General features: G+C 38.3%; 1 protein-coding gene across 2 annotated transcripts in view; it reads left to right on the top strand.

Annotated features, from left to right (window-relative positions):
- ZNF277 (zinc finger protein 277) overlaps positions 1-10,185 on the top strand; it is a 55,847-nt gene extending 45,662 nt beyond the window's left edge. For both annotated transcript variants that reach the window (XM_065649401.1, XM_065649392.1), the window contains exons 8-12: positions 6,112-6,179; positions 7,371-7,467; positions 7,990-8,032; positions 8,650-8,824; positions 9,812-10,185. In XM_065649401.1, coding sequence (XP_065505473.1) covers positions 6,112-6,179; positions 7,371-7,467; positions 7,990-8,032; positions 8,650-8,824; positions 9,812-10,004 — 576 coding nt within the window. In that variant the 3' untranslated portion in view covers positions 10,005-10,185. The remainder of the gene's footprint in view (positions 1-6,111; positions 6,180-7,370; positions 7,468-7,989; positions 8,033-8,649; positions 8,825-9,811) is intronic.
- Positions 10,186-13,342: the final 3,157 nt, after the last annotated feature.

Genomic DNA, 13,342 nt, shown 5'->3' with positions numbered 1-13,342 from the left:
CTTCCAGAGATCAATGATCTGAGGCCTATGAGTTCTTTTATAAGTGTTCAAATATCACTGCTTTAAAAATCTGACCTACACTTGCTGCACAATGAGGAAAAAGTTGTCAAGTTCTGCAGCATGGTTGTTCTCAGCTCCTCAACAGGACCGAGCGTTCACTTCTTCCTTTCAAGTTAACAGACTTGAATTTAACATTGTAATTGTTTTAAGTGATTTTAGTAGTTTTGTTCTTCTCTGCTAGTCGTGCAGGTAATCTTATATTTTCAGAACTTGGCATCCTGTTTAAATTGCCTTCTGTCTCCAATTTGTATTCATTGTTCAGATTTGAATCTGTCCCAGCTTTGATCAGGAAATTGAGCTAGATGACTGTCCAGCAGCACAGAGAGCCGTGTGATACTCCTTCAGAAATTGTCAAGACATACTGGGAGGTCATAACATCATTACAGGCACAGTGGCTGTGTGATGTTAATAAGCAGAATGTGCCAAAATAAATATAACTGCAAGACTAATATTCATATACCTTGTGTATGCTGTCTGCTGAGAATGAGCTGTGGCCTGCGCGCTTCCTGAACCACATCCAAACGTTGTCTGGGTGGTGCTGCTGGCGTGGCCACGGAGCATGCAAACTGTTAAACAGTGTGGGTGATCACAGAGCACTGCTCATGTCAGGGCCTTGGTCCACTTTAGTTATTGCTGGTATTCTGCGCAGGACTTTGCAGAGTGACTTCTTATGCTAGCCTGAACCAATTCAGGTATTGCTCACTTAGCAGCATCACTTAGAGATGCATTTTTCAGGTCCTTGCTATTACAGAGGATGGTAAACGTAGTTCAAATAAGATATGTCAAGCCACCAAAATGTTTAAAATTGGGCAGAGGGGTCTTCACGTGCAAGGTTTGTATGAGTGTGCTGCCAGTGTTTCTCCTGGGACATACTTTGAATGATCACAATTCTTTGCCTGGCTCTATGTGCTCTGCTACAGCCATGTTTTCTTTCCACAGATTTTCAGTTGCCTTTGACTACGCTTTACCCAGTGGACTGTTCCTATTCTGTCTTTCTGATCCTTCAAACTGTAGCTGTATCAGAACTTCTGACATTTCTTCCTCTAAAGAAAGGATTTGTTTTAATAAAGGATTAAAAAACAGACTGAAAACTCTGTCTTAAACACTTATAAAATAGTTCACTATAAGATATATATTTGCATGCTAATGTCACATGAGATTACGTTATTCATTAACATGAAATTTTTTGGGTAGTTCCTATGTAGTAGAAAGTGTTTGCTTTCAAAATAGCCTTTGGTAAACCCTTTATTTTTGCACGAAGGAGACAAAGGTTAAAAGGAAGAGATATAGTTTATTCGCTGGGGGTTCAGTAGATTGGCCTTTACATGTAAGGAGAAATAACTTTCTCTACTGTGCATAGGTATTCTACAATAGATCATATGAATGTGATAGGAATTTTTTTTTGAGCTGAGTCTATATTGAGTGAATTCTAGGTGTTATGCAATATTTTCTTTCTGTAATGACTTGATGTAGAGATTTTGATTCCTCTCTCCCAGCACCTCACAATTTACTAGAGGACATTTTTTAAAAGTATGTTAGCAAGCTTTGCTGACTTCTCATTGAGTTTTAAAGACCTGTGCTTTGCATTGCTCTAAATGTAAAGAGGAATTATACAATTTCACAGACACAGACATGGATTAGGTATCTTATCTGAAATTATATATGTACTGTTTCAAAATTTACTACTGAATTCATCTTGACCTAAAGACGTAGGCATACAATTTATCTATTTTTTGTATGTCTTCACAGAAAAGTTTGAATTTTGAGAATGTAACAAAGATCTTTCTATGCCAGTTTGATAATTTGTTTTCGTCATAAAGAGACTATAAAACTATGTAGGTCTGATGATCAACATCAATATTATTACAGTCTTATCCACCTTGCTTTTAGGATATACACCATAAAGCTCTTCTATCAGCAACTGGATCTTAAGCTATTTAATTGGATAGTTCTTTAGCACCACCATCTTACAGACATTATTGTCCTTTTTTTTATAATTTTCTGTTACATATTATCTTCAGCAAGCACTGCGTAAAATAGTCGTATTAAGCTGGAACTAGCAGTTGCATTTATTTTGGGCTTTTGTACTGAGAGGTTTTAATGGCTTTTTGTTCGGAAGTCCTGAGAATGTCTGCTTAATTGCCTCATGATCTTCTGGCCAGTTCTTACTGGTGTTTTAAGCTGATGGCAGAGCTCCCATTGATTTCGTTTAGAGCTGCAGCCTTGCCTTCCTTCTTCCTTTCCCTCCATTCTGCTTTTGGCTTCACTTGTGTTTATAGCACAGTTGTATGAATCAGTTTTCATAATATAAATTACATTTAATGTCTATGTTTTGGTAATTCCCTGCCCTTAATTTCTGATTTGGCGTCACAGTGAGTAATATAAGGGCAAATTCCTTTGTAAATATTTTAGTAGTCCAAGACTTCCTATGTCTTCTGTCATGACCTACAAGCTGCTTTGATTTGTCTACCCCCATGTTACTGACATGTTCTGTTACTCACAGGTTAGTGTTCAGGTGAGAGTATTACAGATGATCTTTAGTAGAAGTGGAAGCTATTTTTGTCATGTGCATGTATAATAGATTTCCTTCAAAAACAAGTATCAAAATTTTATTAATAGATAGTCACATTGAATTAGAGTGGGAGCTTTGCAATTATAGCTTGAAAGGCAGTGGGGTCACTTCCCCAGTGGATTTGGAGGTCTTTTGTCAATATTGTATAAGCATGGAAGATAACAGTCCTATTCGGAAAGGCTTAAAGTATAAATTGAAAAAGACCAACTGACAGTAGAAAGTGAAGAACTGAGCAATAATGCGTCCAAGATATATATGTGGGTTAGTTTATTTTTCCTTTTTTCCAAATAAAACGTCCAACCTAACTTTCTTGTTTCTGTGCTTGTGTTAGCCTGTGGCCCCATGACTCACCTTGCACAAAGAGCCAAGTAAAAATGGAGAGGGAAGCACTTTGTGGTGCTGGCTGGAGGCCATGAGAGAACAGAGGACAGTATTAAAACTCTCTTTTTCCCAGCCCAAGGAACCGAGGCTGACAGGGCCTTCCCTTCTGTGTTCACCTGGCTGCCACCAGCAGCACTTCAAGTATAGAGTATCCTTTGTAGGAAGCACAGATGTTTATTTTCAAATCAGCTAATAGCACGTATCTGCACTCATGTAACATCACTAATATGAATGCGCTTATGACTAAGCTAGATGGCTGAAAATGGTACCTGTTACTTACTAGAAAACTTGTTTCATAAAGCCTTTACTTTTCCTCAAAGATAAAAAGATGTTTTTTCCTTATTGCCTTATTGCCTTATTTCCTTATTGCCAATTATCATTGTTATTATCTGTTGGAGGCTGGGAGAGAATGTTTTGTTACGGGGGTTACTATTTATATTTAGCCTGTTTTGACTTACACAGCATATATTTTGTAAAATATTAAAGAGAAACCCTTCATCATTTGGTGATAGTTGAAGACTTTAGAAAGTTCTCCAAGCGGGGGAACAGTCCATATTGAAATTCATCCAATATCTATTAACTAATGCTGGGGTAGGACCATCTCTTCCGTGTGATAAAGCATCTCGAGTTCTGCAGCAATATAAAACAATTCAGATGGTCTCAGTAAGGCAGGTGAGAAGGGCAAGAGGAGATTTGCAGGGGAAAGCAGCATCTGTTTGGAGTTTCTGAGCTCCACAGGCCTGGAAGTTTATTTGCCTGTAGTTCAGTAACTGCTCTTGTGGGAAAACTGCTTGAGATACCAGCTGCTGTTTCTAGTTTCTCCCATCTCAGCATTTCTCAAGTTGGGATGTGTTGCCTCAGTGAAGCACACAGACCTTCTCCGTATAGAATCTTTAAAACTGCGCTCAAGTTGAGAAGATAAATTGTCAGTGAGGCAATTCGTCTCTGTGCATTTGGATTTCATTTTAGAAGAAGAAATAATCAAACCACACACATTTGCATGCTCTCCTCACTTTTCTATAGGATCTTCCTCTCTGAGGTGCACAGCAAGTATTTAAAAGTTGGTTTTCCTTGAATATACAGCAAGGCCTGCAGGTTTTTTAATTATGCATTTTCTATTGTTTGAACTATTAACAATGTCAAGTCTATTTTTTTCTCTGGTTTTGTTAAGAGTGTCTTGGGAATCTCTAGAGATGATTGCTGGGAGTTCTTGCATCTCAGATGAAAAAGCAAGGGAATGTGAATACTTAACAAAGGCACCCTTGGTCCCAGATGCCCATCAAGCTGTAGAACTGAAAAAATGTTTTTAAAAAAACTGGAAGAGCTTTAAGAATGTTTCAAAGAACTCTTTCCCACCCAATTGCTCAGCTTCAGTCTCTTGGCACTTTCTTCGCAGTGTGATGTTATCCTGGTTATCCATTCACCATGCAATTTTCCAGTGATACAAGATCTGATTAGCTTTTGCCTTTTCCCTTTTTTTTCTCCTCTGAATATAAATAGATGAGGTAAACAGACACCTCTTACAAGATCCTTCTCTGCCTTCTTCACAGAAACACCATAAAGAAAGAGCAGCAGTAACAAAGCTTGTGCATTGTTTTCACCTTTAATTAAAAGGTGAAGTTTAATATTGCTTGCTGTTTTGAACATAATCTTTTGTGCACATATATCTCGAGCTGGTAAGGGGAAAAATTGTGAGCATTTGTCTTCGTTTTGTAGTGGTTGTGGGCCACTGTCCGCTCATTAAGGTGTTAACATTAACAGCCATAGGAAACTGGTGTGCAGCTGGGAGAACATGTGGTGAGAGGTGTTAATGGCTTCATGTTATCTCACAATAACGGTGACATTAATAAGTCTCCCCTGTAACTCAGAGAGTTTACACACTGCCATGTAGCATCCCTGAATTAATTACTGAGTTTTTATTCTGTAATATATGATGGCATTATGGTTAGAGCTGTCTAGAGACATTTGTTTATAATTTACCTGATAGACAATAACAGCTTTGAAAATTCTCATTAAATTGTTAAATGATGGATGTCTTTTCCTTCTTTTTCCAAACTACGATGGCAATAATAACACTTGTTACTAAGGATGTTATTAAATGTATGTATTAGGAGGTATATTTGAAAGAAATAAATGAAAGAATGATCCTTTTATTAACTGCCTTTTTGTAATGGAGACAAGATTGTCAGCTGTGTTCTTTGTGAGTCCTTCACTGCCGTCAAAAGTATGAGTTCAAAAATACTATTTTCATTACTGGTTAGTTTGCGCTGGTTTATTTTTAAAGGCAGAAATAATCAGAGGAAAGAAAAAGACTACCTGAAGATCACTGCTGGTATTTCAGTAGAACGCTTCAGCTTTTTGTTGCCTGTTATTTATATCACAGTCATGCTGAGAGTGCTTGCAATCTTGCTGAATGCTGCACAAATGCACTGTGATATACTTTGTGCAGAAGGTCTTTAAGATATAAATAAACAAAAAGTAAAAGGAAGAAGAGAACACCATGAATAGGTGTGCTTACATTCATGTCTGAGAAGAGGATCTAGAGGAACTGGATTCCAGCTCCAGGATCTGTGCCCTGGCTCATTCTTCCTTGCTGGAGTACTCTCTAGCTCGGTTTACACCATGTGTTTTTACTGACACAACCTTGTACAAGGTATAAGCACTGACTGGTGTAACTATGCCAACAAAAGTCTCAGGTGTGATAGCTGCTTTGTTTAAGCAGCATATGCTGCGTGAAGAGCAAGGTAGGCAGATTGGATTGAGCAAGTGCGATGGCAGCCTTGAGGCAGAGGTAACATAACCCGCCTCGGGAACACCTTGGTAGTGTTGCAACACGCTAGTTTTACACAGAGCTTGGATCCTCTTCTTGAGAGCTCTGAGCCAAATCATCTTCCCAGATGCAGGGTGGGGAATGTCCCATTAAAAGACAAAACAAATTGTTATTTTAAAAATTATTACTAAAGGAGTGTTGTATGACTACCTTTAACTCACAGAAGTACCGAAGTGCTCCAAAATAAGGTGTTGAATGTGACTTCCCAGATAAAATGTGATGTGAATCAGGAAATGTTTTTTCTTTTTCTTTTCTTTTTTCTCCCCAGGAATTTGGAAAGTCCTGGGAGGAAGTGCAGTCAGAGGACGACCGGGAATTACTAGATAACCTAGAAGAGTAAGAGTTAGTTATATGCCCATTATAAAGACTTGCAAGAGCGTTATTGTTGAAAGTAGTTACAGGGAAAATGCTGTGCATAGTTAGGATGCAATTAATTAATTTAAGCCAATCAAATAATCTCCAAATTGTTCTCATCAAAGACACTTCTCCACAATGGGGACTGTAAATTTCATATTTCAACCACAAGCCTATTTTTTATTTGCCTGTAGCTCAAATAACAGCCTTTTGGGTTGGTAATGATGTAGACAAAATGTGTTGGTTTTTTTACTTTTGTATTAGAAAATGGTTGAGCAGGTTTTGCTCAAATTTAAAAATCAAGAGTAAGCATCAAAAATGTCAGCACGAGAAAGAAACGTCGTGAAAAAGTCTGATAAAAAAAGTAACAACTAGACATTAAAGCAGAATTTTGAAGGAAACTTGTCAGCAGTGCTGACTGAAGGTGACATCCACCTCTCCTCCACGTTCTTCTGGGGTCCGGGCCCTCAGATCCCTGCAGAAGTGGCTTTGGCCGTAGAGAATTGAATAAGCAGGAAGTAATTTGTGGCTATCAGGGCCCCAGACCTTCCTGGTTCCATCTGTGACTTGAGCTTTATTTTACTTGATTATACCTGGTTGCAATAATGTTTCTCTCTCTCAGCAGTATTGGGGATGTCAATGGATATGTTGGTAAAGTACCCTTTGTGTGCATATCTAAATGTAGCACAAATGAGTGTCTGTTTCAGGAATAATAATATTTCATAAGTAAATAACACTTAGAGTGAACTCTGCCTAGTGATTATGGCTTTGGCTGCTGTATTGAAAGATTAGAGAGGTATAAAAGAATTTTAAAAGACCTTATAAAAATAAGCGCTGTATGCAATACTGATGACTTGCCAAACTGGATGGAAACTGAAGTTAAGATCCTGTTTGTTAGTGCCAGCAAATTCAAGTAGGACTTACTGCCCATCTGCACAGGAATTACCCAACAGTAACTGCTTAGTTATTCTTGAATTTATAATTCCTTTTAGACTGTAAACGAGATTCTAGTAATGTATCCAGCTATATATCCATACGGTCTCTTCCACCCCTTTAAAGTATTCAGTTTCTCTGGATTTATTTCTATTGCTGTGAGTGCAGAATCTGAGGTGCCCTTTCACAAAATGTCTCTTTTCCACTATTAAATGGATCTTTTTGACTCTTGATCATAAGAGACTGGTCTGACTGGGAAGAGCATCCTGTATGTGCAGTTTGCCTTTTCTGTGAACAACAAGCAGACACCACAGAAAAACTGTATCTTCACATGCAGGTAAGACTTGTTTTAAATAACAGTTCTTTCATCACGTTGGAATTAAAAAGTAGGACCATAGTATCTTTGTTAAGATCAAATCAGCTGCTGCTTTAGAATGGCTTCTGTGGCACAGAACTCAAGTCCTGTCTGCATCCCCAGCATCTGTTCTCTAAAATATGCAGAGGAGTCAAATTTTACATTGAGAGTGTGACTAGCTATTACTTATGAGTGAACAGACTGGTATAGACAGTAAAGAGTTAGCATCTTGAATATTATAGTGGCTTGATGATTTAATACACTTAATGGTTAGCATCTCTGTTTCAGTTTTAATAAACTACTTAACAGGAGCGTTGCAGTTTAACAGAATGTGAAAGTTTCTGATGAAACAAAACTTTTGGTGGTTTGTTTCATGTATTAGCCTTTGCATGTCTATATGCACATGTCTGTGTGAGTCTATGAGAAGCTGAGCTGTTTTTAACTTGGAATAGTAGAAGTAGTGGAAATAAGATATTTTTCTATTTCCTTTTTTTTTTTCTCCAGAAATCACATGGATTTGACTTTCCTAAAATAAAGTCCGAGCATGGTGAGTAAGAGATGCTGTAATTGTCAGCGTTTGCCACTAGTGTGGAGAAAACCACATCATAATAGTAGTGGAAAACAACTGTATCAATTTGATTTTCGTTCAGACATTTAACTTTTCCGTTATGGAAACTATTTTTGCTAGCTTACAATAGAAAGCCAAGAACACTTTATTTTTCTGGAACCGTTGTTAGTGCCAAGGATGTGTGCTATTTTCTTTAGAACGATTGGATTCTTTTGCAGAGTAGCTTCTACAGATACCCAGGTCTGTCTGCTGGAGCCCTGGAAGTATTTTTATAATTATTATTATTATTGTTGTTGTTATGCCTGTTAATACTTGCTTGCATGTTAGAAGGCTGTGCTCTAAGCTTTGTTTGGCTAATGTTTGCTTTCTGCTGTAGACTAAGAGGAAGCAAAGTGTTTGCAATTTTTACATTAAAAGAAGGGCTAGTTCCCCTGCAGCTGGGAAAAAGCATTTGTTTAGTTAATTTGCTAAATTACAGGATTCAGGCAGTGCTGGTCTTCAGTAAGCTCTTAGCAATGTTTAGGCTTAATCCAAGAAAGCATTTGTAAATTAAGTCTCGTGTTTCTCAAGTGCTTGTTTGCTACCATCTCTCCCAGGTCTGAACTTTTATCAGCAAGTAAAGCTAGTGAACTTCATCAGAAGAGAAATCCATCATTGTCGTTGTTACAGCTGCCAGGAGAAATTTCAGTCTAAAGGAGCGTTGATAAGCCATATGGAAGAGACCAAACACATTACATTCCTGCCAGCCAGGTCTACATGGGATCAACCACAGTAAGAGCAAACACATTTCTTCCAGCATTTGTACTGTTACTTCGTAACATCTGTAAAACAGCTAAGTTGAAAGTTCTGATTTTTGCCAGTGCAACAGTGCCCTGAGCTCCCCAGCTCTACTAGCCCAGATAAAATAATAGGTGCTCTTAAAACTACTCAGAATTAGAAATCTCTGTACTATCGGAAGCTAAAATGAACATGGGATACTGCCCTTCTAGTTGCATCCAGGATGCATGGTCACCGTAAGCTGTGTCTGTACTGTCAGGTCGGTAAACGGTGAAAAGCATACCTGGTGCACCCAGACCACCTTCCCTCCTGGTGGAACTAAGGTTGAGTCTGCACCAAAGTGTCATCTCAAATGTCCCTCTTGTAGGCACGAGGTCTTCCAGCTGTTGGCTCTCTACACAGATGCAGTTCCTGCCTGGAATGGGCTCCTGGCACATATTTCCTTGCTAGTAAAGATACTGCTGTGGACATATAGTTCTAGAACCAAATCAAACCCCCTCTTTTGCATGTCTAATGTAGCTATATGCATAATGTCTACCTAACATTTAGGCATCAAAACAAGTTGGTTGCTTATCCTTAGTTTTCTCCATAACAAGTAGTGTAACGTAACACTGGTTCAGACTGTAAGTAGGCTGAATAGATCTGTGGGATGGTGCCATAGGTGGTAAAGCACAAGGAGTGTTCTAACTCAAACACCTCGGTTCAGCAGTTGTTGTGAGACAAGTCTGCATCTGTAGCCTCAGTTGTGACAACAGACAGATGAAGATACAGGGGGAAGGACTTTTCTGTTGCCAAATCTTCTATATGACTCTTCCAAGATGCACATGCCAGTTGATATTTTTGGGTGTGCTGTTTACTGTCATTCCAAACAGCCAGACTTTTCTAATTATTCCTTTTTTAAAATCTAATTTCATAAAATATGCTCTGCCTCTTTCAAACAAAATATGTGACTATCTAGTAATTATGCCTTCTTGCTTTCAGGTATTATTTTCCTACCTATGAAAATGATACACTCCTGTGTACATTGTCAGACAGTGAAGATCTGATAACTGAGGATAAAAGTGAAGATGTCCCTGTTATAAGCGAAGATATATCCAATCTAAAAGCTCTCAAACAAAGCAGTGTTTTAAACCAGCTCCTGTGTGAAGAGAACAAGAATCAGGAGAAATTTTGACCTTGAATTACAGTTGCTGACCTTTGAGTGTTTCTTTTACAAGACAAAAAACAAAACCAAAACAAAAAAAAACCCAGCACCAAACATTCACTAATATTGGAATACAGTTTGATTCATAGATGTTATCGCTGGGCAAATACTATATGAAAGTGTAAACTTCTTTTGTTTATCTTCCTTTAAATTCTAGCTTTATTTTAAAATTAAATGCTGGATTTTCTGCATTTTGTCTTTTAATTTTCTTTTTCTGAATAAATCAGAATCTGAGTTCTATTTTAAGGCCATCTTGTGAAAGGCACAAACCATTGAGATAATGTGTCTTGATATATGAGCCAATGAATGAATCTTCTATGGGTTATTGCCGTTAGAGATCATATGGAAAAGAGCCTGAATTTAATTCTTGGTCTGTTATGTAAAGCAAATTTTGCTGTTTTTAACTTAGACCCTCTGTATATCTCTATTATTCATCATCAGTATATAAGATATATAGTGCCTGTTCTGAAAAGTGACTCAGAAACATCAGTAAAGCTCTGTCTGGCCCCTGGGTATCTGACTGCATGGAAAGCTGCCAATCCAAAGCCTGAAAAAGCATAGGAACAATTGCAATCTTGATTGCATCAAAGATCCAAAGAATTTAATGTAGACCTCTTGTATGGTCATGAACTGAGATGCAAAAGAGATGATTTAGTGGATTGCAGACACATAAATCCAGATTAAATCCTCAAATCTCAACTCAGCTGTCCATTAAAGTTACCATTTTTCCTTTAATACTGAACTTTAAAGTTCCCAAAATAACCGGTCTTCAGCATGTCCAGAAAGCACCCCAGTGTTGATACGGCAAAGCAGCTCAGAGCAGAGGTCCTGCTAGGGTTATCCTCTGAAATCTTGAGAAGTAATCCCAGAGTTCAGGTTTGGCTTTTCATAATACGTACAACTGCTTTTAAAACTGGCAGCACATTCTTTTTTCTTCTTCAGGTCAGTGTTAGAGCACTTGCTCAAACTATGGGAGTCTCGGCTCGGTGGCCTTCCCTGCCTGAGAAGATTCAAAGCTATAGCTTTGCCTTTGCACAGACCTCTTTACCTGAAAGAGATTGCTGTCAATAAGAGTTGTTGTCTGTCATTATACAGTGATTGAGATCTATACAGCAGTCCCTGGGAGCAGGGGCTAAACTTCAAATCTTTACTCATGTTCTCCTAACATTTCATATCCATCCCAATTCAGCCTGCAATATATTTGTATCATTTTATTTTAATTTGCATTGAACTTGCTTTCTCCTGACATTACCCAGCACCCACTAGCACCTCCCTTTGCTTCCCCTTTCTTCTTTTCTCCTGGGCCCAGGTGCTCTGGAGATAAGTTTGCACAACAGGATGCTGAAAATGCACTGAGGAAGATAGATCAGGCAGTTAAGTGCACAGTGAAACAGAGACAGAAGCAATATCTGACTCTGTCAAGAGGAAATGGGGTGGAAGTGGTTCAGCAGGTGCCGAGAATACAGACAAGGGGGTGGGTGTAGTCATATGTCTGTGTTGGCTTTGATTAAACTGGTGCAAAAATTTAGGAGGAACAGCCCAAATATTTTTGAACTAGAACATCTGATCATCTTCAATAAGCTATGGTCTGTACTTCTTGCATTTGTAAGTGTATTAATTTCATACAGTAATTGCAATGGCTGTTGCTGGTTTGTTTTTTTTTCCTCTTATGTCATTTTCTTCCTAAGCCGTTATTTTCTTCCTAAATTAGAAATTTATTTCAGTCTTTCCAGTCAGATTCTTAGCTGAGGTGGGAGTAAGAGTTGATGGGGTTTACATTAATGATAAGTATCTTGAGCAATGGAACAAATCAGCAAGAAAACTATGGCTAAATCAGCAGCACATTAATATGTTTTATGGCAAGCCCATCTCAGAAGGGCACATTAAGGGAAAGATAAAATTTTATTGATACATCATAAAGTTAAATTATAAAACATTTCCTAATCATGAGGAATGTGATGCTGAGTCACTCAAATCTCTACAAAATAAAAAAAAGAATGTTAATATCAGCAATATGGAATGACTGCTGTTCCTGGTTCTAACAGAAATTTGAAGTAGCCCTTTATCAGTGTAGGATTAAGAGAATATCTTCAGGTAAATTGTATAAATTATGTGGATTGGCTGTCTTTCTTGAGTAAAGAAGAAAAGGTACTTAAAAAATTTATCAGCAGTGTGTAACTGTTCACTGAAAATACAAGGAATATGAGTAGTCAGATTGGGGTTGACCTTGTTACTTCAAATATGAACAGCAAGCAACAAAGTAAGTCTAAAGTCTCTGTAGGTTCACAGAGCGAGCTGGGTACGGTTTCTACAGTGAAAATTGAGCATCTTCATTTTAGCACAATGATGCTTCTAATCGACAGTTTGCTGGAGCATACTGTATTTGTTCATATAATGGCCACAATTTTCCCTAAGTATTCTTGTCCTTTATCTGAAGCAAAGTCAAAACCAGCGTCTTTTAAAAGTGAAGTTATCTTGTGTCACGAGTAGGGGACACAGTCGTGACTGCATACGCTGTATAGGCTCAGCTATTATATGGGCAAATATGGTCTTCTAACAAAAGAGCATTTCTGGAAACATTACAACAAAAATAATGTTGCCATAAGTCATAGAATGGACAAAGTTGGGGTTAACAAATGCTCTTGAGATAGTCAGATCAGGAGAATGAGTGGTGCTAGTTGGTATGGAAAAAGTCCAATGCACATTTCTTGCCATAATATTTCCTCTTAGCCAAGATCTTGACTCCTTATACACGCTCATTTGCTTTATCTAAAGCCGTCCCCTTGTTTAGAAGGACCTGGGTAAAATGAGGAAAAAGGCTCGTGTCCTGCTGATGGGTGATTCCTCCTGCTCTTTCTACAAATACCTTCATTATGTCTTTGATACTCCTCCACACACAATTTATTCTGACAGCTCTGTGCAGACCTAAATTAACTTAACGAGTTAATGGTCATTGAGTTTCATTTAAGACTCTAACTGTTTTCATTTTCGGTATTACATCTGTCTGGCATGCTGTGAGGGAGCTGTCAGTGGCTGCTCTTGGCTGGCTGGATGGTAACTGATGTGCAAAACACTGAAGTGAGTCTCTGAAGTCTCTTTGCTGTTGTTATCTCTCAGGGCCATCACATTCTGGTTAGATCTCTTCTAGTGAGTGGGATGTTTGGTACAGTATCTCTCTCCTTCTCCCATTTTACATAGGGGTTGTCCTAAATGTGACACGAGAAACTGAACTGCGACCAGAAGAGCAGTTCCTTTTACCAAGGTTACCAGTCTCGGTGCTCAAATTCAAGTCCAGAGCGGACCCTGGA

This window comes from Caloenas nicobarica, chromosome 1 (genome assembly GCF_036013445.1).
Source record: "Caloenas nicobarica isolate bCalNic1 chromosome 1, bCalNic1.hap1, whole genome shotgun sequence".
Taxonomy (NCBI): Eukaryota; Metazoa; Chordata; class Aves; order Columbiformes; family Columbidae; genus Caloenas; species Caloenas nicobarica.
Note: the sequence above shows the minus strand (reverse complement) of the source record. Positions and strands in the feature narration are given on the sequence as shown.